At 37.1% G+C, this 27,957-nt stretch overlaps 1 protein-coding gene across 1 annotated transcript in view; it reads left to right on the top strand.

Moving 5' to 3' along the window:
• Nkain3 (sodium/potassium transporting ATPase interacting 3) overlaps positions 1–27,957 on the top strand; it is a 651,800-nt gene that overhangs the window by 292,119 nt on the left and 331,724 nt on the right. Inside the window, exon 2 of the mRNA XM_021159668.2 lies at positions 19,795–19,932. Within this exon, the coding sequence (XP_021015327.1) occupies positions 19,795–19,932 (138 nt within the window). The remainder of the gene's footprint in view (positions 1–19,794; positions 19,933–27,957) is intronic.

Consider the following 27,957-nt stretch of genomic DNA (forward strand, 5'->3'; position numbering starts at 1 on the left):
GTAGAGAACTGGCTTATGTTCTGGTAAACCACAACAGGAGAAAAACTGGCTTTCTTTTTTTAAATTTTTTTATTAGGTATTTATTTCATTTACATTTCCAATGCTATCCCAAAGGTCCCCCATCTGCTCCCCCACCCACTCCCCCACCTACCCACTCCCACTTCTTGGCCCTGGCATTCCCCTGTACTGAGGCAGATAAAGTTTCCAAGACCAATGGGCCTCTCTTTCCATTGATGGCCGACTAGGCCACCTTCTGATACGTATGCAGCTAAAGACACGAGCTCCAGGGTGTACTGGGTAGTTCATATTGTTTTTCCAACTATAAGGTTGCAGATCCCTTTAACTCCTTGAGTACTTTCCCTAGTTCCTCCATTGGGGGCCCTGTGATCCGTCCAATAGCTAACTGTGAGCATCCACTTCTGTGTTTGCTAGGCCTCGGCATAGTCTCACAAGACTATATATCAGGGTCCTTTCAGCAAAATCTTGCTAGAGTATGCAATGGTGTCAGGTTTGGAGGCTTATTATGGGATGGATCCCCGGATATGGCAGTCTCTAGATGGTCCATCCTTTCATCTCAGCTCCAAACTGTGTCTCTGTAACTCCTTCCATGGGTTTTTTTGTTCCTAATTCTAAGAAGGGGCAAAGTGTCCACACTTTGGTCTTCATTCTTCTTGAATTTCATGTGTTTAGCAAATTGTATCTTATATCTTGGTATTCTAAGTTTCTGGGCTAATATCCACTTATCAGTGAGTACATATTGTGTGAGTTCTTTTGTGATTGGGTTACCTCACTCAGGATGATGCCCTCCAGGTCCATCCATTTGCCTAGGAATTTCATAAATTCATTCTTTTTAATAGCTGAGTAGTACTCCATTGTGTAAATGTACCACATTTTCTGTATACATTCCTCTGTTGAGGGGCATCCAGTGGAAAAAAGACAGCATTTTCAACAAATGGTGTTGGCACAACTGGCAGTTATCATGTAGAAGAATTCAAATTGATCCATTCCTATCTCCTTGTACTAAGGTCAAATCTAAGTGGATTAAGGAACTCCACATTAAACCAGAGACACTGAAACTTATAGAGGAGAAAGTAGGGAAAAGCCTCGAAGATATGAGTACAGGGGAAAAATTCCTGAATAGAACAGCAATGGCTTGTGCTGTAAAAGCGAGAATTGACAAATGGGACCTCATAAAATTGCAAAGCTTCTGCAAGGCAAAAGACACCATCAATAAGACAAAAAGACCACCAACAGATTGGGAAAGGATCTTTACCTATCCTAAATCAGATAGGGGACTAATATCCACTATATTATATATATATATTATATATATATATATATAGAGAGAGAGAGAGAGAACTCAAGAAGGTGGACTCCAGAAAATCACATAACCCCATTAAAAAATGGGGCTCAGAGCTAAACAAAGAATTCTCACCTGAGGAATACCGAATGGCTGAGAAGCACCTGAAAAAATGTTCAACATCCTTAATCATCAGGGAAATGCAAATCAAAACAACCCTGAGATTCCACCTCACAACAGTCAGAATGGCTAAGATGAAAAATTCCGGTGACAGCAAATGCTGGTGAGAATGTGGAAAAAGAGGAACACTCCTCCATTGTTGGTGGGATTGCAAGCTTGTACAACCACTCTGGAAATCAGTCTGGCGGTTCCTCAGAAAATTGGACATAGTACTACTAGAGTATCCCACAATACCTCTCCTGGGCATATATCTAGAAGATGTTCCAACCGGTAAGAAGGACACATGCTCCACTATGTTCGTAGAAGCATTACTTATAATAGCAAGAACTTGGAAAAACTGGCTTTCTTAAAAACATCAAAGATTAGTTGGGCAGTGGTGGCACGTGCCTTTAATCCCAGCATTTGTGAGGCAGAGGCATGCAGATTTCTGAGTTTGAAGTCAGCCTGGTCTATAGAGTTCCAGGACAGCCAGGGCTATACAGAGAAACCCTGTCTCAAAAAACCAAAACAACAACAACAACAACAACAAACCCAGAAAGATTTCTTGCTAATTGTGTCACAGGGATGTAACATAAGTCAATATCGTGCTTGTTAGAAATATGTTTGAATTGTGTGTTTCTTTGAAAGTGCCACAGGGATATCCCCTGAATACCCCTGACCACGAAGAACAGTCAACTTAAGAATTTGAATGTTTGCATAAACTAACAAAGTGGCCATAGGTTTGAGCCTCTCCTAAAACTGAAAGAATGGAGGAGAAATGTAAGTTCTAAAGGAACACCTGAAAGATTAGCTGTATGCTTCCAACCATAGGAATAGATGGAAATGTAAAAATAAATATCTCACAAATATTTCCTATGGATTTGTAAATAATTTATCCCAGTTGTCTGTTTAAAAATGGTCTTGGATTAGACCTCTGACAAAGAACATGGACATTCAGAAGCAAAGTATAAATAAAATAACAAGAGTAAGATAAAAGCCCTCTCAGGTTATTTAACTTCACAATAAATCACCAAAATCCTAAAAGATATCCATAACTCTGATCTGCATGCTGTATGTGAGCTGGAGCCTCCTGCTACACATTGTGTGAGCTCCCTGCGACCTGCTACACACCAGCAGCTTTTTACACTCTGGTCTCCATTCTCCTTCCTTACCTTTGGAAACCACTCACCATTTACTCTCTCTTTTGTACTTTAGTTTTTATATCTAGCATCTAAGCATGACGTAGTGCAGTGATTATGAATGTTTTTCTTGTGGCTTGTTCATTTGACTTAGAATAGTGTACTCCAGGTTTATTCTGGTCTCTGCTCTGTGAGATGTATGTGTTAGTCCCACAACTCAAACATGCCATGATGTGTATGTATATTAAAGGACGATATAGCAAATTTTAAATGTGTATAGAAAATTCAAAAACGAAAGGATGAAGGAGCAAAGTTCTAAGCCAGATATTCAGCAAACAGCTGAGTAGAATCTACAGTGATATTAAGCATTACATAATAGGCTTACTATATTCAAGAGGGGAAGAGAAATAACAAATAGGATAATATTTCTGAAGCTAGTAAGCAGAAGGATGTATAGAAGAAAATGTTAGAAAATTAGTTTATTAAGACACACTGAAGTTAAAACATTAGAAAGTGTACATTCCTTAGAAAAGTGGAGACAGAAATAGTTTAATGAAAATAAAATTAAAAACATGAAATGATTGAGATTTTTTCAGAATTGATGAAAAAATCCAACCCAGGGTGTGATAACACAAATATATGTATTAGTGTTATAAAACCCAATACTTTCTGCCATAACCTTACATTTTAACTTAAGAAATATATTCAAAAAGGGAAAAACATAAGGCAAAAAATTCCACAAAGACTAACTTAATAATTCAATGACTTACCACATAAAACCTCTCAACACCAGATCTATTGACCTAAATCCAACCTCCAGGAATAATAAAGTTGGAGGAGAGAATGGACTTTTACAAGTTTACTCTGACTTACACACACACACAGTTATAGACACACACACAAACACATATATATGTACACACACACACACATTCACATGCCCACACGCACACACACACACACAATTTAACAGTTTAATAAAAAGAAGTTTTAAGAAAAACAATGAAGTGATTGAAAGACCTAGTTGAGGATAAAAAGTGGGGAGTGATTCCTTTCACAGACACAATCAATCCCGTCTTTCCAGCAGTGGGCTGATCACATATTGTTAATATTGTGAAGAAAAGCCATGGAAAAAATGTTTTAATATTTTGAAGGAAATAAGGAAGCTGTCATGTGAAGGACAATTGAGCTTGACAAGGAATCTCTTTTAACAAATTTAAAACTAAAATTGCAGGAGAAAAGAAGCATACCCAGAATGACCACCCAACAAACAAACAAACAAACAATGATGAGCAAGATAGTGACAAATACGTATGTCCATTAGATGCAAATAGATTATCAAATGGAAATATTAATACAAATAGATACTATGAATGGAACTCCCTATTTTGGAGAGTGTGGCATTACAAGATCACTCTATTACTTAGGAATAACAACAAAGAAAATCACTTTAGGTATTCATTATTTTTGTAAACTCGTTATGCTATCTTGAAAATCTATTTAAAGAAAATAAAGCATACTTGAACAAAGGGAGAAATGTACTGGAATTCGGAAGGGAGATGATGACAAGGCAACCTGAAATATATAATTTCCAAGTTTGAGAGTAATTATCTTACATGTTACTAATTTCCAGTTTCATTTTCATCTTAAAGAATGCATTCTGATTTTAATAATTTCAATCCATTTTTAATTTATTGATATTTATTTATGATGCAAAATGTGACATATCTTGAAATTTGTTTAATAATCAATTGCAAAAATTGGGGACTCTAGTTTCTTGGGCCAGTGTCTTGTAAGCATTTATATCATCATATTTTTTCATTACAGTGATGTTTCTTTTTGCTATTCTTACAGAATTTATATATAGTTCTATTGATTCTTTGGTACAGAGAAAGATGTTAAAGTGTCTCACTCAAATTTCTTATTTTTAATTTCATGTATTTTCTACTCTTGGTTTTATTCATGGGTCTCCTTTGTAGAGTAATGCTTTTATCATTATTAACTATCTCTTTGTGTCTCTGACTATTACCTTTTAGCTATAATATACTTTATTTGATCCTAATGTAGCCACTATTCCTTTTTTATCAATGTATACATAATACAATTATTATTATTCTTTTATTTCAGTCTACTTATATCATTTATTTGAAGTGAATTTCTTGGTAGCATACAGAAGTGTCATATTTTTAAGCCACCTTGTTAATTTACATTTTTAGTGTATAGACCATTTACATCTGGTGTTATTCTTGTTTTATTAAGAATAAGTCAAATGTCTTGACATTTTTGTTGGTTTTTACTTTTATCTTTTTTATTACATAATTTCTTGTGAGCTATACATATTTGAATTTCTATTTTCATAAATCTACAGTGAATGGGAATTTAATCTAAGCCTTCAGGAAAAGGCCATGTAGTCTTTTAAACAATCTGGGTCCAGAAACCTGATCAAAGTTGACTGTCATGCCACTTCAAGTATTCTAATTATGTCTCCTTTTTGTAACAGGCAGACCTTTAAATATCTGTAAAAAAAATCCATAAAAATGACAACTACGCACGGTTTGGTTTTCTAAGATGGAGAGATATCACTCATCATGCTGATGCTACCACAAAATAGGTGATGGGCAAAGAATAGCACTCCCATTTCTTCTAACTACCAGAAAAGGAAGCAGATTTGCAAAAACATTCTTTCCTTCAAGCATGAGACTCAAAAACATATTATAGTATCATGAATATGTATTACATTTCCTATATAAGCATTTGTTTGGGCTGAACCGTTAAATAGCAGTAAAGACTTGTCATTGTACACAACATTGTTAAAGGTCCTCATTTTTGTAAAGGACTTCACAGATATGGATCCCCACTCTAAGTAAGAGAAGAAGTATGACTGAGATGGAAACTCAGGTAACAGATGGTATATACTCCTATTAACAATGTAGTTGCATCACGGTAAAAAGTCAATGCTTTGTTCTTCTGTACAAAGCAACTATGTAAACTTTTTTATACAGATGCATATAATTTAGGATGTGACAGGTGATCATGTTTGCTGTGAACTCTGAGAGCTACATGGGTGTAGCCAATCACTTTTTAATTCAGTATAGGGCCTACTCCCCAAGACAGAACTTGTAGCTGGTACTGTTAATTGGACCAAGACCACAGGCTGGGTAGGTGATATGCTGCAGAAGGGGAAACAGCTTTTATTTTGCTTAATGGAGTTGGTAATAAAGCTCTTCTCTTAATACTTACCTTTATATACATAGACTAGTGCAGCTTTCAGGCCTCATTGGAGAAGCTTGTTTTTAGAGTAGATGGCAATTAATACTGGTCAGAGTGCAAAGAATAAAAAATTGTGCTGTGCTCAGCTCTAAGTGGGATACTCATAGCATGCCTTTTCCTCTTAAAGCCTGGGAGTGAAGTCAGAAGACAGGCCAGAAAGATTGTATGAGATAGAGGCTGTAATGACCTGATGTAGAGCAATCTTTTCAGGACATGACAGTCCTCCCAGGGGCTATGTTTATATGAGAAAAAAACAGCCCTAAATAAAGCCACTTAAAATTCTATGAATAGGATGGGAGGCTATGAAGTTTCATCCATAGCTATGAAAGTACTGGGAAAGAGAGTCAGTTTTCTTCCAAAGTACAGCATGGTGTGCTACCTGAGCTCCAGTGTATGGTCCTACACCCACATATACTAGACTAATCTACCCAGATGTGTGCATATGTTTTTTAAGGGACATAAAGTGGGGGTAGGTTACTAGAAGTGATCATGAGTGACAAATAGGGTGGATTTTATTTTTTTTTAAGGTATACATGTGCATCTTAAACAATGAATGAAATTACAATTACCTGCCCTTCACCTTCTGTTAGGAGAATCAACATGATAGAACACGTAATAGGTTTTTTTTTTCATTTACTCTATTTATATACCTATAATCTTGAAACATGAGAGCTAGAGTGTGGTCAAGCTTTGCTGGTTGGTTGAGAAACAATTTAGTGGCCCCAACGTATCATCATGATTTGAAGAGATGTATTTAGTGTGTCCCTTAAGTCGTGAAGAACAAAGACACTCAGGTTGAATTAGTTAAGATTGTAGTACCAAGGTTGGTCATCACTATCAGTAACAATAAATGCAAAGAAAAGTGTAGAATATAATATTATAAGAAACAACCCAAATGTTATGTGAAACTTTAACCAGCTGTATAAACAGAGATAGAGTATGTTTGGTGGTGGTGGTGAAACTTATTTCCCCTAAGTGTTTGAGCACAAGAAAGATACTTAAACAGTAACTGTAAAGAAGAAATAAAAGACACAAAGAAATCAAAAGAAAAATTAGCTACTGATACTATTAGCCCACTTTAACACCATCAAGCATTCATTGTCTAAATTTTTATACATTTTAAAATTTATATTATATTTTTAAATCATAATTTTAAAAATACTGTATATTAAAATTGGATTTTACTTCTCAATATAAGAAGTATTTGGACATGACTAAAGTTTGCATTGTTTTATATTATAGTTAAATAGGAAATGCAATTTCATTCTAACATAATGTATAGCTCTTCAGAAACTGCAGGAAGTAATGAGAATGTTGAGAGAATTTTTGTGAGTTATTTCTCCTACAAATAAAAACAAGAAAAGCCTTTTAAAGAAATGGTTGGCCCATAACCCTCTCTTCCATCTGGTCATGCTGTGTTGCCATTTATGAAACACAGTTGTGGGATTCTTAAATGCCATGATAGGCATGTCCTGCCAGCTGTCTGTAGGATTGTATAGGTCAGTCAGCATTGGGGTTCAACCTGAGTACACTCCAGTCCATTATGGTTCCACTGGAGAGTGGAAATTCAATCTCTGACCACTGTTCTATAACAAATTGCCACACTGGGCTTTTGCTGAAATAGGTCCCTCGTTTCCGACTTGGACTGTTTGTGCATAAGAGCTGCACTTCTTAAGGTCAACTTCTTTTTGTTAGGGTTCAAGTTGGAGGATGTTCAAAGTGGGAATTTTGCAGCAAGAACTCCATTTCTTAGAAGTTGAATCAAATGTTGTAAACAACTAACTCTATAGACCAAATGACTTCCTTGGACAAACATCAAGAAATTAACCTATACTCAAATTCGAAAGAAATTTTTACCCAGGTCATTGGTGACTTAGTAGAAGCTTAGAGTGAGAGACTCATACTTTAGCTTTTAAAGGCATGCCTTGTCTTATGCCTGTACACATGACTTCACCTGTTACTAGGAAATAAGTTTCAAAACCATCCCCCAGCCTATTTATAAAATGGAATAATGTTAAAGTTAATTTAATTGTGGGTAATTGATTCCCCATAATCAGACCTCACATTTGAAACCTCATGTTCATAATTAAGCTAAGTGTAACAGTAGCAGAAAATTGGGAATAAAAGAATCCCTGTCTATGAATAACCCAAAAGTTATGGTCAGTATGCTTCAGGTTTCCTTTCAGGATATTTACTGCCCAACTCTTGCCTGTTGTTGAAGTTAGTCCAATTATATTTCATTTAACTCACATTGCAAACCACTTGACTTTTCTGTGACTTGCTTGCTAGCTGACAGGGAGGAGTATTGAACTGCTTGTTCTAGGGTACCATAGAAGTGTAGAAACCACAGTAGATATTCAACACTTGGCTTTAATTTGGCTTTGATCAAAGGATAGAGACAGCTGAACTAGAATCTGGACTCTGATGTAATTTTTTACTTCTAGCTTCTTGATTTAGCAGTCTTTACCCTGCTGGCTAGTTTTGGTCAGAATGATGGTGTAAGATGACTTCACCTGGTTTTTCCCCTTGACTTCTCAGAGGTAATTCTCCTTTAGATTTCAGATTTTTTTCTTTCAATATTTCCACATTGTCCACATTCTCAATTACCTAGGCCCCAGTGATAGCTTAGGTTCCATCTTCTCTCATTTGATGCTTGTAATGGTGTTAACAATGTTATCTTCCCCAGTCCAAGTCTCTCTTCCACTGCCTTAGCTACCTACTCCACTTCCAAGATGAGAACGTCAGACATTACTCAGAGATATTTTATAAGGCATGCTGTTACTATCAAACTTCATTGTCTACGTTTTATATCCTCTAATAATTACTTGCACTGGCTGATTTTAATAATTACTTGACACAGCTGGAGTTATCACAGAGAAAGGAGCCTCCCTTGAGGAAATGCCTCCATGAGATCCAGCTGTAAGGCATATTCTCAATTAGTGATTAAGGGTGAGAAGGCTCATTGTTGGTGGTGCCATCCCTAGGCTGGTAGTCCTGGGTTCTATAAGAAAGCAAGCTGAGCAAGGCAGCAGAAGTGAGCCAATAAACAGCACTCCTCCATGGCCTCTTTTATGAAATTGGTTGAAAGTATTGGTATTAGGTTTTCTTTGAATGTCTAATAGAATCCTGCACTAAAACCATCTGGTCCTGGGGATTTTTTGGTTGGGAGACTTTTAATGACTGCTTCTATTTCCTTAGGGGTTATGGGACTGTTTATATGGTTTATCTGCTCCTGATTTAACTTTGGTGCCTGGTATTTGTCTAGAATATCATCTATTTCATCTAGATTTTTCAGTTTTGTTGAGTAGGATCTGATAATTTTTTTAATTTCTTCAGTTTCTGTTGTTATATCCCCATTTTCATTTCTGATTTTGTTAATTCGGATGCTGTCTCTTTGTGTTCTGGTTACTTTGGCTAAGGGGTTTTCTATATTATTGAATTTCTCAAATAACCAGCTCCTGTTTTTGTTTTCATCAAAAATATAATGTGCTTATACATTTATGTTAATATATAAAATATCTTGCTGTTATGGGCATATCATACTTCACTCATGATTACGGCAACTATTTTTGGAAATCTTTAATATTCCCATTATGGGAAACATTTTTATGAACATCCTTATCCAAAATCTGACGTGTATATATGTGTGTACTAGTGTCTGTATGTCTATGTGTGGTGTGTTTGTGTGTGTGTGTGTGTGTGTGTGTGTGTAGTGTGAGTGTGTGTGTACAAGTGCTCACACACCAAGCATTTATTTTTATGTCTTGTGTACAGGTCCATGTGTGTGGAAAAATTTAGTCAGTGGATACTGTTATTTTCCTGATCTTAAATTGCACAGTCAAAACCTAGAGTTTAAGATCGCAATCCATTTCAGAGAACCACAGGTTTTTGGGTTTTGGTTTTTTGTATATATTTTTAATTTACATTTCAAATGTTATCTCCTTTCGGGCCCCCCAGAAACTTCCTACCCACTCCTTCTCCTCCTGCTTCTATGAGGGTGCTCCCCCCCCCACCTACTCCTGCCTCTCCACCCTCACATTCCTCTACCTCTACACTGGGGCATTGAGCCTTCACAGGATCAAGGGTCTCTTTTCTCATTGATGACCAACAAGTCCATCCTCTGCTACATATGTGGCTGGAGCCATGGGTCCCTACATGTGTACTCTTTGGTTGGTGGTTTAGTCCCTGGGAGCTCTGAGGGGTCTTGTTGGTTGATATTGTTGTTCTTCCTATAGGGTTGCAAACCCATTCAGCTCCTTCAGTCTTTTTTCAGTCAACTCCTCCATTGGCTACCCCATGCTCAGTCCACTGGTTGGCTGCAAGCATCCACATCTATATTGGTCAGGCTCTGGAAGAACCTCGTAGGAGACAGCTATATCAGGCTCCTGTCAATTTTATTCTCAGCATCCACATTGCAGCTCACAATTATCTGTAAATCCAGTTCCAGGGGATCAAGTATATTCTGTTCTGCCTGGGTACAGAGGATATATACTGTGCACATATATGGAGGCAAAATACTCCATACAATAAATCACTAACATAAAATAAAATAAATTTAAAAGATCAGTTTAAAATAAATGGAAATTTTAGATTTTGAAAGATTAGATTAAAAAGCTCAAATTCCAGGCACTTATATTCACAATGTTGCTTTTGTAATTTGTACTATCAAGAAAAATTCCAGAAACTGAACTTAATTTAATATCTATTGGAAAGAACATGGTAAAGAACTTGCCAGGCTGCTGCTCAGTTCTGAGATTCTCCAGGTTTGAGCTCACTCAGCTTTACCAGTTCTTCTGTCTACTGGAATGATCTCTTACCCTACAAGAACTTTCCTGGATTTTCAAATGGGCTTGTTTTGCTTCTCGCTGTAAATTTCCTGTCCTAACCCTTCTGGGCAAGAAAACTTTGTACAAAACCTTGAGAATCCTATACAATAGGGGCCTCTTCATAATGGTGTTTAGGAAATTCTTGTCTGTCAGGCTGTGGGTTCAACCATTTTCTCTTTCTTCCTTAACTGTCTTAAGTACTCCTCTGCCACAGTGCAGGCAATATTTTATTATATTACTCTTTCTGTAGATCTTATCTTTCCTTCCATCTACAGAGTTACCTATTCAATGCAACAGCTCTGCCATTCACATTTCTAGCTCTATTGCAATTATTCAGCACTACTTGTTGAAGAAATGAATGGAAAGGCAAAACACACTAATAATTTGAAGTTCATAAAATGAAATCTGGAAAGAAATATCTAATGATATCTTAATTGTTGGATCAAGGTAATTTTTAAATACTTTATCCTTACCTCCCAATCTCCCACATTATACTCAGTATTGCTATAATTACGTTATACTTATTATCAATAAATTTACACATCATAAAATCAGTTGGTATCAGGCCATTCCTACAATACCTCCTGTTCTAATTGGTTGCCTATTGCTGTGATAAAATTTCTAACTAAAAGCCACTTGGAGAAAAGGGGGTTGATTTAATCATATATGTTATAGTCCTACACCCATTGAAACAATGGTAGAAACTCAAGACAGAAACCTGAAGGGAGAGACTGAAGCAGAAGCTACGGAAGAATGCTGCTTACTGGTTTGGCTTCCATGCCTTGCACAGCTTTGCTTAAACAACAGATTCAAATGACCAAGTGTGGCATTGGTAGTACAGTGGACTGGCCTTTGCACCTCAATTATTAAACAACAGCAATAAAAATATCCCAGGAACATGCTCAAAGGCCAGTCTGATAGTCAGTTCCTCAAGTGAAGTTTCCTCTTCCCAGATGATTCTAATTTATCTCAAATAGACAAAACCTAACCAGCATCTCTCTCGTCAGGGAGAATGATACCCTGCTCACAAGAGAATAACTAAAATTTCTCTGTCAACTGATTTATCTAGAGAGAGTCCATTCTTGAATTTGATTGGTATTAATAGACTTGAAATAAAACTTGGTACATAAGTGATGAGCATACCTGTTGATCACTGAAGGTCACTAGACACAGCCCTAATGATTTCTTTTCATGGTTGAAATGGAGTGATTTTCTTAAGACAAGGAATAAGGACTTACTGGTAATATTTTCATTTAAAATAGTTTAGTGTACTTGATAAGTTGTATCATGCACAGTTGGCTCTCTGTGTCCATGTTTTCTGTACCTATGGCTCAACTAGCTTCAAATGGAAAATATTAGAAAAAGAAATTGTGTCACCATTGCCTAATCAAAGTATTGTAAAATGTATTTGTGAAGTATTTTGGTGTTCAAACTAATTTAGAGACTATTTAACATCAGCTGCAGGATATATACAGATTACCTGCACTGTGCAATTCTCCATATGCTGATTGAGAAGCCAGACTTAAGTTGCTACAAGGATCTTAGAGCAAGCTGGATATATTCCAAAGGATGATAATATATACTCTAGTGTATAGAGTGAAAATGAGCCTCTGATTATTGATAGTTCTCTCAATATTTTGGGGAGTTAAGACCATATTTATTTATATCAATCCCCTTAATACTTATATCATAAATTTTTAATCATAATGATTCTTTAATTTTTTTTTCTGACAGGGCCTTACAATGTAGCACTAGCTGGCTTGTAACCCGCTATGTGGGCTGACCTCTCACTCACTAAGATATGCTTGCTTCTACCTCCAGGATGCTGGGGTTAACTTTAGTGTCTTCTAAAAATAAATCTTCTGTTCACTGAGGGGTGATCTGTCAGAAGGCCTGATGCTGATCATTTCAGTAAAGACAGGGATTACAGCCACAGCTCATTGGCATGCCCTTACCTCAGATGGCTTCCTCAAACTGAGAGAAGGTGAGGCAAAGCATTAGAATGATCATAAACATAACTTCACTGTAAGACAGTATACTGCCCCCAGAAAGCTGTCAACTAAGCGAGCAGGAAATGTAACCTGTGTAATAGAACATCAGCCCCTAAACATTGGCTATGTTCAAACAGCTAGAAAATGATTCACTACCTAATATTAAAATGAGGAAAGTTAACATAGCAGGTGGAAATCGGTATTTAGTTGACCTTAGTGGAAAAATGCAGGAATTTTCATTGCAGAGCCAAATTGTTCATAAGTGTCATTGTATGTACAAAAGAGATATGACCAAGAAACATGGAGAGGTGACTCTCACAAACACTCTAAACACTATGGCTGCCTCTGAAGATGGAGGCAAGAAATCTTCCTGGGATATGAAAAAGCCAAAAAAAGAAAATGCACTGTAGAAACACCCAAAGGGATGCAGTTCCACTGGTACCATGGGGGCCAATTCTAGCATCCCATGAGCTAGTTTTGATGAAGAAACTGATACTTGATTAATTAGAACAGATGATGTTTCTAAAAGAGAGTTTCCCTCCATTAAGAGATGAAAAGTGGAATAAAAGCCCTTCTGGGAATGAATGAAGAAGAGAAAAGGTATTAAACTGTGAAATATCACCATACATACTCTGTTGATTCTACAGGCATTTCATTTCAGAATTTAACCTTGTTAAACCATTACATGAGTTCAAAGTGACAGATGGGGCAGGGGAGGAAACTGCTTTCAGCTCTAATGTAACTTAGCTGATTTTTCATATTTTTATAGATCTTGTGAGATAAGACATATTTGTCCCACTTTTATTAGCACCAGTTTAACAAATATTGATAAACTGGATGTTGATAATCTGCATATTGGTAAACAGTATTGTTCATGTCATATGTATAATGCTGCTATTCTCAGGCTTCAGGTCATTTCTCAAATCCATTAGCTCACTAGCATATTGAGAAGCTGTTGAAATGGTGGCCTCTCTGCTCCTTCTTGTCTTGAGTCAAGGCATACACAAACAAATACATTTTCTAAGTGAATTTCTGATATACTGATTCCTCTCCCAGGCTTTCTGCTATCAGCCTTCATAAACCTGTCCATCTACAGAATGAAATCCATTTCTTTTTAAACAGGAAATGTTCCTTGATATGTTAGTTGGATTTTTTTTTTTATTTCTTTAAGACAGAACAAAATAAATACTATGGCAGGGCATCGTGTTACATGCCTTTAATCCCTATACTTAGCAGGCAGAGATAAGAGTATTTTTGTGAGTTCAAGACCAGTCTGGTCTATTTTGAGTTCCAGACCAGCCAGAGAAACACAGTGAGATTCTGTGTCCAAAAGAAAGACCAACAAAACAAAAACAACAATAAAGACATTAACAAATGTGCTTTTGGTGAGACACTATACTATTTCCTTCAAACATATACTTTCACTATTAAAATGTAAGAGTGGGGAAGACCCAGTCATTTCCTTAAGATACAGGAACTCAATGCCCATGAAACCTTTCCAAGTGTGCTAGAGACATGTTTCTCCTCTACCAGACACAGTTTAAGAACAACACAGCAAACTATGCATCTTTAAGGAGCATTCTCTTCTGAGCATCCTACTTCTTACCCACCTAACTATTACATGCAAACACTGATGACCACTAGGCTATGAGATAGGGCTGTTAAAAAAATCTAGCAACAAGAACTGGCCATGCCTGGTAACCTGGGGTTGATTCCACAACCCACATTCTGAAAAATAAAAACAAAAATTAAAACTCAACAGAAGAAAGTAGTGATGTGTGTAAATGTTATTGACAAATTTATAGGTATGAGGAACATCTCCAAATTGTAGCTTATCACATGTGACCACTATCTGAATAGTACGAGCACAGAAACTGTTGGTCATTCATATGGAGCATGAAAATATTTTGGATGGTTAGTGGATAGACAATTTTTTTAATAGTATACTTTTTTAAATTAGGTATTTTCTTCATTTACATTTCCAATGCTATCCCAAAAGTCCCCCATACCCCCACTCCACTACCCACCCACTCCCACTTCTTGGCCCTGGCGTTCCCCTGTACTAAGGCAGATAAAGTTTGCAAGACCCATGGGCCTCTCTTTCCACTGATGGCCGACTAGGTCATCTTCTGATACATATGCAGCAAGAGACACAATTTTTAAACAACAGAAATATTAGTGAAGCCAGAGTAGGGGACAAGGGGCAAAGACTTGGCATACCTCAAGATGCATTGTTTTGTCATTATAACCACTTTGAAATAATCCGAGAGATATGATTTCACCAAGAAAGATGTTAATTGCAGAAGTTAAACCTTCTCTTCAAGGGAAGATTTAATCCTATTTAATCCGTTGTGATTACAGAATATTTACCCATGAATTCTTAAGGTAAAAGTTAGTCACACCAGTAGCAGTTGTACAAAGTGCTTTTAATTCAGTCTTTTAAGAGAGTATGGCTGACTTGATGCTTTCTTGTGTCTCTGTGGTAAGTGAGATCTCATTTCAGACTTTTTCTCCCATCTGTCTCTAGTGAGCAATGGGACGGTTCAAAAGGAATGGGCATGAAAGGACTCCTCTCTCTCTCTCTCTTCTGAAACCCAATGCTGTCAGATATTTTTAAAATGTTAACATTTAGACAGGTACAATTCAACACAAAAAAATGAGATAAAAACAAATAAGTAAAAGATAACTTCAACTTGATTTTATAGCCCTCAAGTGTCTTCTTTAATAATACAAAATAAGGAAAGAAAGAATGAAAAAGAATGCATGAGTGTCCACTGTACTTGTGTTATCATAAGCCAAGAAAAATACCCAGAAACCTGTTTATATTCTAGAGGTTTTACAATGCGTTCTCTAAATATAATTTATTTTCATAATCATGAACAATATTGTAAGCAATTATTCAGGATACCAAGTGAATGGTTAATGGCAATGTGTGAATCTATAAGACACTATAACTTGGTATTGTTTATTAAAATGTTGATCGCTTATAGTTTTTAATTGATTAGGGAAAGATGCATACCCATTTTAATCATATTCTATTTTCTCTCCAACCTATCTTATCTTTCATTTAGAAACAATTCCCTTTTTTAAAAAATCTTTTTATGCTGCTGATCACTTTTTAATTTCACTTTGATGAGTAGTTGGCTCTACTTTCCTGAAAGGTCCTGAGCCTTTATGCTTTCTTAACTTCTCCACATTTACCTCATTTTCCAGTCCTTCTCTTGACTTCATGCACTCTCTGCTCTGCGGTGACTTTTCAGCATCAATCTTCCTTGACTTGCCTCACCACCCCTACCTGCTGCTTCTCCTGCCCCTTCCCTCCTGCTCTCCTCTTGACTGGGTTGAATTTGTTTGTGGTGCTTTGCAAAAGTGGTGACTATTTACTCTTGCTCCACTGAGACAGAACTGCTGTTAACCAAAGTGCTGTTTTACCATGATGATGTAAATGTTCAACAGAAGATGCTCAAAAATTTAAGGAAACCCTGATTTTTAGAATGGTGCTATTTCCATTTTTAAAATATCCTTTGCCAGTAAACGCCAAGATCCCAACCTGATACCAGGAGATAAGTACCATTAGATTGAGTAAGAGATTAACATGGTTTAAATTCCTAGCAAGGGCCTGGGGCTTCATTACACCACTGACAAGAACACTTCTAAAGCATATTCATAAAGTTCTTAAAGTGACTTATATAGTATTTCATTTCATTTTGTGACTATGAATCTTTACTGTGGTGTCCTAGGTGCTTCTAGAGATTATGACATTCAGAGAGAATTTTTTTGCTGATTAACTAAATAAATAAATAGTTAAAGACAATAGTTAAAAATGCTTATTAGAAAACTGAGTTATTTAATTTTTAACATGGTTTTTATTGTTGCTACAGATGTTGATTTTAAACACACTCAAACCACAATTTTATGGTAAGCCTGGATTTTGCAGAAGTTCTCTGCTTTGTTCTTGATACAATCTTGCCCTTACTTTTCATTTGCTCATTTGAATATTTTGAGACAGGATCTTACAAGATAGCCCAAGCTTACCTCAAACTTGCAACTTCCAGTTTTAACATTCTAAATAATAGAAATTTAGATGTATACTATTTTTGATGGCTTCTGTTTGTACTTTTATTTCAACCCATCACAATTCTATTGTTAAGGTGCTCAGAAAATCAATGCTGAAAGAGATGGAGCATCTTGAATGAAGACAGCAGATTTCTAATAATTACCATTCATTTGGCTGCCTTCATTATGGATTTTTTCTCAAATCATAAAAGGAAATAGTAACCATGCATTATCTGACAGCAGAGAAATGAGTTTTCTCTGTTTTAAAAGTTCACTTTAAAGGTTTCCGTGATGCATGACAGCTTTAAAATAGGGTTTCCGTTTCAGAATGAATTGCCTGTGGCTGCTCTTCAGGGTTGCTTTATTCTGAGCCTATTCATCCTATTTGAACATAAAAACAGTACATATTTATATCTCTGATGGGCCAATAAATAAAATGTTGCTTCCTTCAGGGGAAGGTTCCTGGGAACTAATTAGAGTCAGAAGCAGAGATACACAGGAGATTGAAAATATATTTTAGTATCTTCCTTTGCACTGTTGCTCTGTACTTGGGAATTTCTGCACATCTGTCTATGCAAGCAATGTTGGCAAAGCACTTCAGAGTTAGGATGCACCTGTGATGTCCTTGTAGCTGTGCTCTGATTATCTTTGAGGATCAGCTCTTCTCTATTTTCCTCCCCAGCTTAAATTCCACTTACTGGATAGAGGACACTTCTTTATGTACAAAGAAATTAAACTTATTCAGGCATACACCTGCTGCATAAGTAGAAAAATCTCTAGGGTGTCATTTGCATTTTAAAGATTCAGTTTTTACTGCTATCAATATAGCTAATTGCTGGATCCTTTTTTTAAGAATTATTATTTTATCAAGGAAAATCTAGAAGAAGACCTAAGTTGTGTAAGATTGGTTTCCAAACACATGACAGGTGGGACTATACAATTTCTAGGTTTAAAATCTAAGAAGGATCATTTGTTCACAATAATGATATTGCCAGTTCACTGGACTCTTCGATTTCATTGTTCAATCATAAATGGTTTAAGTATGCAGTTCAATTCACTGAAGTATTGCTTTAAAAGTTAATTATATGTGATGCAAATATAATTTTCTATTGTATTCCTAAAATTGATATGGTAACATAATTTTTATTGGGGTATTTAAAATGACTTTACTGAACGTGATTTCAGTGAAATCACAAGGTTCAAAGGACTATTTCCTTCCAGTTTTTCACATTAGGATCACAGGCCTAGAGTAACTAAATGAGTAGAAAATTTATTAAGAAAGTTTTGAGCTCTTATCACTACTAGCATTTGAGTAAAGATAAGAGAAAGCAAGTAGATTTGATACAGTATAGTAGTTTGTTTCCTGCCATTGTGATAAAATGCCTAAGGAAACCAACTAAAGGAAGAAAGCTTTAACTTGCTCATAGTTTTGAAGGTCACAGTCCATGATCAAGTGGTTGTATTGTCTCAGGTCTACAATGAGGCTGAGCACTACTGTGGGGAACATATGCTAGAGTAAAGCTCACATCAAGGCAATGAAGAATCAAACAGGGGGACAAAAATATATACTTCAGAGTTGTCACCTTAGTGACCTATTTGTTCCAGCTAGAATTCACCTTTGTAATGTCCAAATACTCTGTTAAGTCATGAAATTAATCCACTGTTGAGTCCACCACCTACCACCCACCCCACGGATGACACTGGTGCATGGACACCCAGATTTTAGCACATGAACTTTGGGAGTATTCTCTCTATCCAAACCAAAATTTCTTACATAAATTCATACAGGAAGATAAGCGTTTTGCTTTCTTCATTTTGTCCAAATTTGATACAAGTCATTTATTGAACACCTAAAGTTATTGTTTTCTGTTTTTTATTAGATATTTTCTTTATTTACATTTCAAATGTTATCCCCTTTCCTAGTTTCCCCTCTGAAAATCCCCTATCCCCTCCCCTCTCCCCCTGCTCCCCAACCCACCCACTTCCATTCCTGGTCCTGGTATTCCCCTACATTGGTGCATAGAGCCTTCTCAGGACCAAGGGCCTCTCCTCCCGTTGATGACCAACTAGGCCATCCTCTGCTACAAATATAGCTAGAGCCACAAGTTCCACCATGTGTTTTCTTAGATTGGTGGTATAGTTCCAAGGAGCTCTGAGGGTACTGGTTAGTTCATATTGATGTTCCTTCTATGGGGCTTCAGACCCCTTCAGCTCCTTGGGTATTTCTCTGGCTCCTTCATTGGGGACCTTGTGATCAGTCCAATGGATGACTGTGAGCATCCACTTCTGTATTTGCCAGGCACTGGCAGAGTTCGGAACAGAGACTGAAGGAATGACCAACCAGAGACTGCCCCACTTGGGGTCCACCCCACTAACAACCACCAAACCCAGACACTAGGCAGATGCCAACAAGAGCCTGCTGACAGAAGCCTGATATACCTAAAGTTATTGTCATTGTTCTAAGTATTCTGTGCTAGTGAATCTCTTGTTGGAAAATAATGATTAAGACACATTCTATGCCTGAATGTTTTTCTGTAGAAAATGATTTAAGGAGTATAATTAGGTCATGAAATGAGACAGATTTAAAACTCTGTACTTGAATTCAGAATATTCATGTTAATTTATAAGATTTTCTGAGTAAAACTGAATTAAACAGTTTGCTGAATAGGTCCTAGCAATGGAGAGTGATGGTGAATCCCAATGTTAAGAGTCCTTGTTTAACATACAGGACCATCTCAGCTTGATCATCAGCACCACAAGAAAAAGAAAAAGGTAACAAGAGAAGGAGGGAGGGAGAAGGGAAGAGATAGGAAGAGATAGAAGAGAGAAAAGACAGAGAGGAAGAGAGAGAGAGAGAGAGAGAGAGAGAGAGAGAAGAGAAAGGAAAATAGAAAGGAATAGAAAGAAAAAAGAAGGAAGGAACGAACAAACGAAGGATAAAGTCTACACATATGGCTGTAATTGAATATGCAGATTTCTGCAGCTGGGAGCTAATAATGAAAATGATATAATAGAGCCTGGATTTGTCAGTAACGCACTCTCTTTTGTTGCAGCTTTCAGCATTGGAGAGGCAGATCTTTGACTTCCTTGGCTTCCAGTGGGCACCCATTCTTGGAAATTTCCTGCATATAATAGTTGTCATATTGGGTCTGTTTGGAACCATTCAGTATAGACCACGTTACATCATGGTGGTAAGTTTTTTTCCCTCTAATTGTTTATTTTATTTATTTACATTTCATTATTGTCCACCTTCCCGATCTAACCTCTGCAAACCCCCAATCCCATACTCCCTCCCCTTTGCCTATAAGAGGATGCTCTGCTACTCACCCACCCACTCCTTACACCTCTAGCATACCCCTAATCTAGGGCTTTAACCCTGTACAGGATCAAGGGCCTCCCCTCCTACTGATGCCAGATAAGGCAGTCCTCTGCTACATATGTGGCTAGAGCAATGGACCCATCCATATATACTCTTTGGTTTGTGATTTAGTCCCTGCAAGCTCTGGGGGGGGGGGGTGTGAGAGAATGCATCTTTTAATTGATATCGTTGTTGTTCCTATGGGGTTACAATCTCCTTCAGCTCCTTAAGTCCTTCCCTTAACTCTTCCATTGCAGACCTGGGGCTCAGTCTGATGGTTGGCTATGAATATCTGTATCTGTATTTGTCAGGGCCTATCTCCACTTTGTAGGGTATTTCAGCTAATCATCTTAGTTGGGTTTTGGGAACCTCTCACTTCCCTGGCTTCTAGGACTTTCTAGTGGTTTCCTCATTCCCCACCCCTACTGCTAAATATTTCTTTTCATTTTCCTGACCCTCTGGACTTCTCTTCTGTATCTTCTCATACCTGTTTCTGACCTTTTACCTTCCCCTTCCCTTCTCCCTCACAGGTCCCTCCCACCATCTACCTCCCATGATTATCCACAGTTTGGTCTTCCTTATTGTTAAGCTTTATATGATCTATGAGTTGTCTCATGGGTATTCTGAGCTTTTGGGTTGATATCCACTTATCAGTGAGTAGACACCATATGTGTCCTTCGGGGTATGGGTTAATTCACTCAGGATGATATTTTCTAGTTCCATTCATTTGCCTGCAAATTTCATGAAGTCATCATATTTAATACCTAAGTAGTACTTCATTATTTAAAGCACATTTTTTTGTATCCATTCTTCCATGGAGAGACATCTGGCTATTATACATAAGGCTGCTATGAACATAGTGGAGCATGTGTTCTTATTATATGTTGCAGCATCTACCATCTTTTGGGTATAAATATAGTGGTATACCTGGATCTTCTGATAAAACTATTCTAACTTTCTGAGGAACCACCAGATTGTTTTCCAAAGTAGTTTTACCAACTTGCAATCCCACCAGCAATGGAGGAATGTTCTCTTTCTCTACATTCTTGCTAGCATCTGCTGTCTGCTGAGTTTTGGACCATAGCTATTCTGATTGGTATGCTGTGGAATCTCAGGGTTGTTTTGATTTGCATTTCCCTGATGACCTATGATGTTGATCTTCTTTAGGAGCTTTTCAGCCATTCAAAAGTCCTCACTTGAGAATGTACCCTATTTTTGAGAGGGCTAATTGGGTTCTCTGGAGTCTAACTTCTTGAGTTCTTTGTATATTTTGGATATTTGCCCTCTATTAGATATAGGGTGGTAAAGATTTTTTTCCCAATCTGTAGGTTGCCTTTTTGTCCTACTGATGATGTCCTTTTTCTTTCAGAAACTTTTCAATTTTATGAGGTCCCATTTGTCAATTGATCTTAGAGCCTGAGCCATTGGTGTACTCTGTTCAGGAGATTTTCCCCTGTGCTGATGTGTTCAAGGCTCTTTCCCACTTTTTCGTCTATTAGTTTCAGTGTATCTGGTTTTATGTATAGGTTCTTGATCCACTTGGAATTGAGCTTTGTACAGGGAGATAAGAAATGGATCAATTTGCATTCTTCTACACACAGACCACCAGTTGAACATGCACATTTGTTGAAAATACTTTATTTATCTGGGTCTTCAATTTTATTCCATTGATCTACCTGCCTGTCTCTGTACCAATACCATGTGGATTTCTTTTTTTTCACTATTGCTCTGTAGTAGAGCTTATGATCAGGGATTGTGATTTCCCCCAGAAGTTCTTTTATTGTTGAGAATTATTTTCGCTATCCTGTTTATTTGTTTATTGGCTTGTTTGTTTGTTTTGTATATATTTTTTATTTTTATTAGATATTTTCTTTATTTACATTTCTTTTTTTTAGTTTTTTTTATTAGATATTTTCTTTATACACATTTCAAATGCTATCCTGAAAGTTCCCTATACCCTCCCTCCGCCCTGCTCCCCTACCTATCCACTCCCACTTCTTGGCCCTGGCATTCCCCTGTACTGGGGCATATAAAGTTTGCAATACTAAGGGGCCTCTCTTCCCAGTGATGGCTGACTAGGCCATCTTCTGCTACATATGCAGCTAGAGATATGAGCTCTGGGGGTACTGGTTAGTTCATATTGTTGTTCCACCTATAGGGTTGCAGACCCCTTCAGCTCCTTGGGTGCTTTCTCTAGCTTCTCTATTGGGGGCCCTGTGTTCCATCTTATAGATGACTGTTAGCATCCACTTCTATATTTGCCAGGCACTGGCATAGCGTCATACGAGACAGCTATAACAGGGTCTCTTCAGCAAAATCTTTCTGCCATATGAAATAGTGTCTGTGTTTGGTAGCTGATTGTGGGATGGATTCCTGGATGGGGTATTCTCTGGATAGTTCATCCTTTCGTCTTAGCTCCAAACTTTGTCTCTGTAACTCCTTTCATGGGTATTTTGTTCTCTATTCTAAGGAGGAATGAAGTATCCATCCATCATCCATTGTTCTTCCCTCTTCTTGATTTTTTTGTGTTTTGCAAATTGTATCTTGGGTGTTCTATATTTCTGGGCTAATATCCACTTATCAGTGAGTGCATATCTAATGACTTCCTTTGTGATTGGGTTAACTCACTAAGGATGATATCCTCCAGACACATCCATTTGTCCAAGAATTCCATAAATCCATTGTTTTTAATAGCTGAGTAGTACTCCATTGTGTAAATGTACCACATTTTCTGCATCCATTCTTCTGTTGAGGGGCATCTGGGTTCTTTCCAGCTTCTGTCTATTACAACTAAGGCTGCTATGAACATAGTGGAGCATGTATTCTTATTACCAGTTGGAACTTCTTTACCAATCCTAAATCTGATAGGGGACTAATATACAATATATAAAAAGAGCTCAAGAAGCTAGACTCCAGAAATTCAAATAACCCCATTAAAAAATAGGGTTCAGAGCTAAACAAAGAATTCTCACCTGAGGAATACCAAATGGCTGAGAAGCACCTGGAAAACTGTTCAATCATCAGGGAAATGCAAATCAAAACAACTTTGAGATTCCACCTCACACTAGTCAGAATGCCTAAGATCAAAAATTCAGGTGACAGCTAATGCTGGCAAGGATGTGGAGAAAGAGGAACACTCCTCCAATGCTGGTGGGATTGTAAGCTTGTACAACCACTCTGGAAGTCAGTCTGGAGGTTCCTCAAAAAATTGGACATAATACTTCCGGAAGATCCAGCTATCCTGTTTTTTTTGTCTATTTGTTTTGTTTTGTTTTTTTGTTATTCCAGATGAATTTGAGAATTTTTCTATCTCTGTGAAGAATTGAGTTGGAATTTTGATGGGGATTACAGTGAGTCAGTAAATTGCTTTTGGTAAAATGGTCATTTTTCCCATGAAAATCCTGCTCTATTGAATAAATAGGGAGAGAGTGGGCAGTCTTGTCTTGTCCCTGGTTTTAGTGGATTGCTTCAAGTTTCTCTCCATTTAATTTGATGTTGGCTATGGGTTTGCAGTGTATATGTTTTACAGTGTTGAGGTATGTGCCTTGAATTCCTGATCGTTCCAAGACTTTTAACATGAAGGGGTGCTCTTTTCTGCATCTAATGATCTGATCATGTAGTTTTTTCATTGATTTGTTTGTATAGTGTATTATGTTGATGGATTTCCATACATTGAACCATTCCTGCATCCCTGGGATGAAGCATATTTGACCATGGTGAATCATTTTTTTGATGTGTTCTTGCATTGTTTGCAAGAATTTTGTTGAATATTTTGCATCAATATTAAAAAGGGGGGTTGTAAGAAATTTCATTTCTTTGGGTGGTTTAGGTATCAGTGCATCTGTGGCTTCATAGAACAAATTAGGTTATGTTCCTTCTGTTTGTATTTTGTGCACTAGTTTGAAAAATATTAGTATTAGCTCTTTTTTGAAGGTCTGATAGAGTTCTGCACTAAAACATTCTGTCCCTGGGCTTTTTTGGCTAGGAGACTTTTAATGAATGCTTTTATTTCCTTAGGGGTTATGGGACTGATTAGATGGTTTATCTGATCCTGATTTAACTTTGGTACCTGGAATCTGTCTTAAGAAATCATCCATTTCTTCTAGATTTTTTTTGTTTGTTTGTTTTGAGTATAGGCTTTTGTAGTGGGATCTGATGATTTTTTTTTTTAATTTCCTCAGTTTCTATTGTTATGTCTCCCTTTTCATTTCTGATTTTGTTGATTTGGATACTGTATCTGTGCTCTCTAATTAGTTTGGCTAAGGGCTAATCTATCTTGTTGTTTTTCTTAAAGAATCAGCTCCTAGATTTGTTGACTCTTTGGATAGTTCTCTTTGTTTCTAGTTTGTTGGTTTCACCCTATTGTTTAATTATTTCCTGCCATCTGCTCCTCTTTGGTGTATTTGCATCTTATTTTTTCTAGAGCTTTGAGATGTGCTGTTAAGCTGATAGCATATGATCTTTCCAATCTCTTTATGAAGGCACTCAGAGCTATGCGTTTTTCTCTTAGCTCTGCTTTCATTGAATCCCATACTCATGTGTATGCTGTGCCTTCATTTTCATTAAATTCTATAACATCTTTAAGTTCTTTCTTCTTTCCTGACGTAGTTATCATTGAGTAGAGAGTTATTTAGCTTCCATGAGTATGTGGGCTTTCTATTGTTTTTGTTGTTTTTGAAGACAAGACTTGATTTGTGGTGATCTGATAGAATGTATAGTTCTAATTCAATCTTCTTCCATCTGTTGAGGCTTGTTTTGTTTCTGATTCTATGGTCAATTTTGGCGAAGGTACCATGAGGTGCTGAGAAGGTATATTCTTCTGTTTTCATGTGAAATGTTCTATAAATATCTGTCAAATCCATTTGGTTCATAGCTTCTGTTAGTTTCACTGTGTCTCTTTTTTTGTTTCTGTTCCCATGATCTGTCCATTGGTGAGCATGGGATGTTAAGGTCTCCCACTATTATTATGTGGGGTTCAAAGTGTGTGCTTTCAGCAAATATGAGTACCCTAGCATTTGTGGTGTAGATGCTAAGTATTCAGAGTTCATCTTAGATTTTTCCTTAGATGAGACTGAAGTGTCCTTCCCCATCCTTTTTGATAATTTTTTTTGTTATAAGTCTATATTATTGGATATTAGAATGGCTACTCCAGCTTATTTTTTTAGAACCATTTGCTTGGGAATTTTCATCCAGCATTTTACTCTGGGGTAGTGTCTGTCTTTGTCACTGAGGTGTGTTTTCTGTATGCAGCAAAATACTGGGTGCTATTTATGTATCCAGTCTGTTATCATATGGCTTTTTATTGGGAGAATTGAGTCTATTGATGTTAAGACATATTAAAGACCAATGACTGTTGCTTCCTGATTTGTTGTTAGATGTGGAATTATGTTTGTGTGGTTCTGCTCTTTTGGGTTTGTTGAGAGAAGATTAATATCTTAGTTTTGCTTGGCTGTTGTTTCCCTCATTGTTTTGGAGTTTTCCATCTATTATCCTCTGTAGGACTGGTTTAGTAGAAAGATATGATTTAAATTTGGTTTTGTGGTGGAATATCTTGGTATCTTCATCTACAGTGATTGAGAATTTTGTTGGGTATAGTAGCTTGTGTTGGTTTTTGTGTCTGTATGACATCTGCCCAAGATCATCTGGCTTTTAGAGTATTTGTTGAGAAGTCTTATGTAATTCTGATATGTTTTTCCCATACCACTTTTAATATTCCTTCTTTGTTTTGTGCATTTGGTATTTTGAATATTTTATGATAGGAGGAATTTCTTTTTCTGGACCAATCTATCTGGCATTCTGTAGGCTTCTTGGGCATCAATTATGGGCATCTCTTTTTTGGTTTAGGAGTTTTCTTCGATTACATTGTTGAAGATCTCTACTTGCCCTGTGAATTGGGAATATTCTCTCTTTTCTATTCCTATTATTCTTAGGTTTGATCTTCCCATTATGTCATGAATTTCCTGGATGAATTGTGTTAGGAGCTTTGCAAACACCTTGTAATTTTTTAAAGTGTTTTGTCAATGACTTCTGTGCTATCCTCTATACTTGAGATTTTCTCTTTTATATCTTGTACTCTGTTGGTGGTGCTTGAATCTATGACTCCTTATCACTTTTCTAGGTTTTCCATCTCCAGGGTTGTCTCACTTTGTAATCTCTTTATTGTTTCTATTTCCATTTTTAGATTCTGGGTGGTTTTGTTCAATTCCTTCACCTGTTTAATTGTGTTTTCCTGTATTTCTTTAAGGGAATTATTTATGTCCTCCTTAAGTTTCTCTATCATCTTCATTAGAAGGGTTTTTAGATCAGAATCATGCTTTTCAGGTGAGTTAGAGTATTCAGAGATCACTGTGGTAGAAGAACTGGCTTCTGATGATGCCAAGTAGCCTTGATTTCTGTTGCTTGTGTTCTCACTATTGCCTCTGGCCATCTGGTTATCGCTGGTGTTACCTGGCCTTGCTGTCTCTGACTGGAGTCTATCCCTCATGTAAGCCTGGTTATGTTGGGCCTCCTTTGTGTCAGGCTGTCTGTAGACAAGGAAGGAGATCTGGAGCACCTGATCTGTGAGCCTGGCTGTGGCAGAACTCCTGGGAGTCAACTAACTTTTGCTGTGGGCAGAGTAGGGAATGCTGGAGCATAAGACCTGCTCCCTGCAATGTTAAGGACTGGAAGGAAGATATGTCTTTGGCAGGGCAAAAGGCCCTATGTCTTCTGCCACCCCCCTCCCAGGGAGATGTCCCAGTTAGGCCATGTGTTGGGGGGGGGAGCAGAGTCACCTATAAGCCTGGTGCTGTCATAACTCCTGGGGTCCAAGCTGTCTCTGGGTGTGTGCCGGGTTGTGGGGTGGGGGCACTGGAGCAAACAACCATAGTCTGGGTGCAATATCAAGCTGTGTCTCTAGCAGAGTGGTGGATCTTGTGTCTTCTGGGCCTCAAAGGGGGTCCCAGTTAGGCCAGATATTGGGTTGGGAGGGGCAGACTCACCTGGGAGTCTGGTGGTGTCAGAACTCCTGGGGGTCAAACTGTCTGTGGGTGTGGGTGAGGTGGTATTCTCATGTCTTTTTATATAATCTTTCTATGATCTTTCTATTAAGAATAAAATAATTTGTAAACACTTTAAATGATTTTAAATGGTATTTCTGCTTGACCTCTGAAATTCTTAATTTTGGAATAAACCTCAATCTGTTAAATAGAAAATTCAAAGAATGTTTCACCAGAGCAAAGCCATTGCTCATAAGTCTAAGATGACAGAATCATTCATGGTTTAATGAATTTAAGACACGGTTTGGATAGAATAGAAAACTTGATGAAACACTTGATGCTATAATGAGATTTAGTATATGTTCATAGTCAATCAGTGTATTCAGGTACCATCAATATCAGTAAAACTACCACTAACCATAGAAAGCAAACATATCTAGCACAATGATCTAATCATTGAACATAGTAGCACACCATTTTCACTAACATAGGGTAGGTAGTATAATAGCACAAATACAATGGTGCTTAATATACACTCAACATTTTTGTTCCCAAATTGTTAAAATTGAATGTGTCTTCCTTGTCAAGATAAACTTCAAACACTTATCCATATTGCAAGGTATGCCAAGCATGGCCAGCCTACTGTGTGGCAGGGCACTCATTGAAGTGCACAATGAGTCCTACATGTAACTGATGGCATTCACAGTATTTAGTTGTCTTTCCTATAAAAAAATAAGACATCAATATAGACTACGTTTATGGGAAGTAATGAATTATAATAATATAAATAATTGTAAGTAGTACTATCACCTTTTAAGATGGCCGTCAAGCCTATAAATATAAAATACACCAGAGAATTTTTGCAATGTTGTGGATTTACT

Source organism: Mus caroli, unplaced genomic scaffold (genome assembly GCF_978045245.1).
Source record: "Mus caroli unplaced genomic scaffold, Mus_caroli_1 scaffold_6, whole genome shotgun sequence".
Classification (NCBI taxonomy): domain Eukaryota; kingdom Metazoa; phylum Chordata; class Mammalia; order Rodentia; family Muridae; genus Mus; species Mus caroli.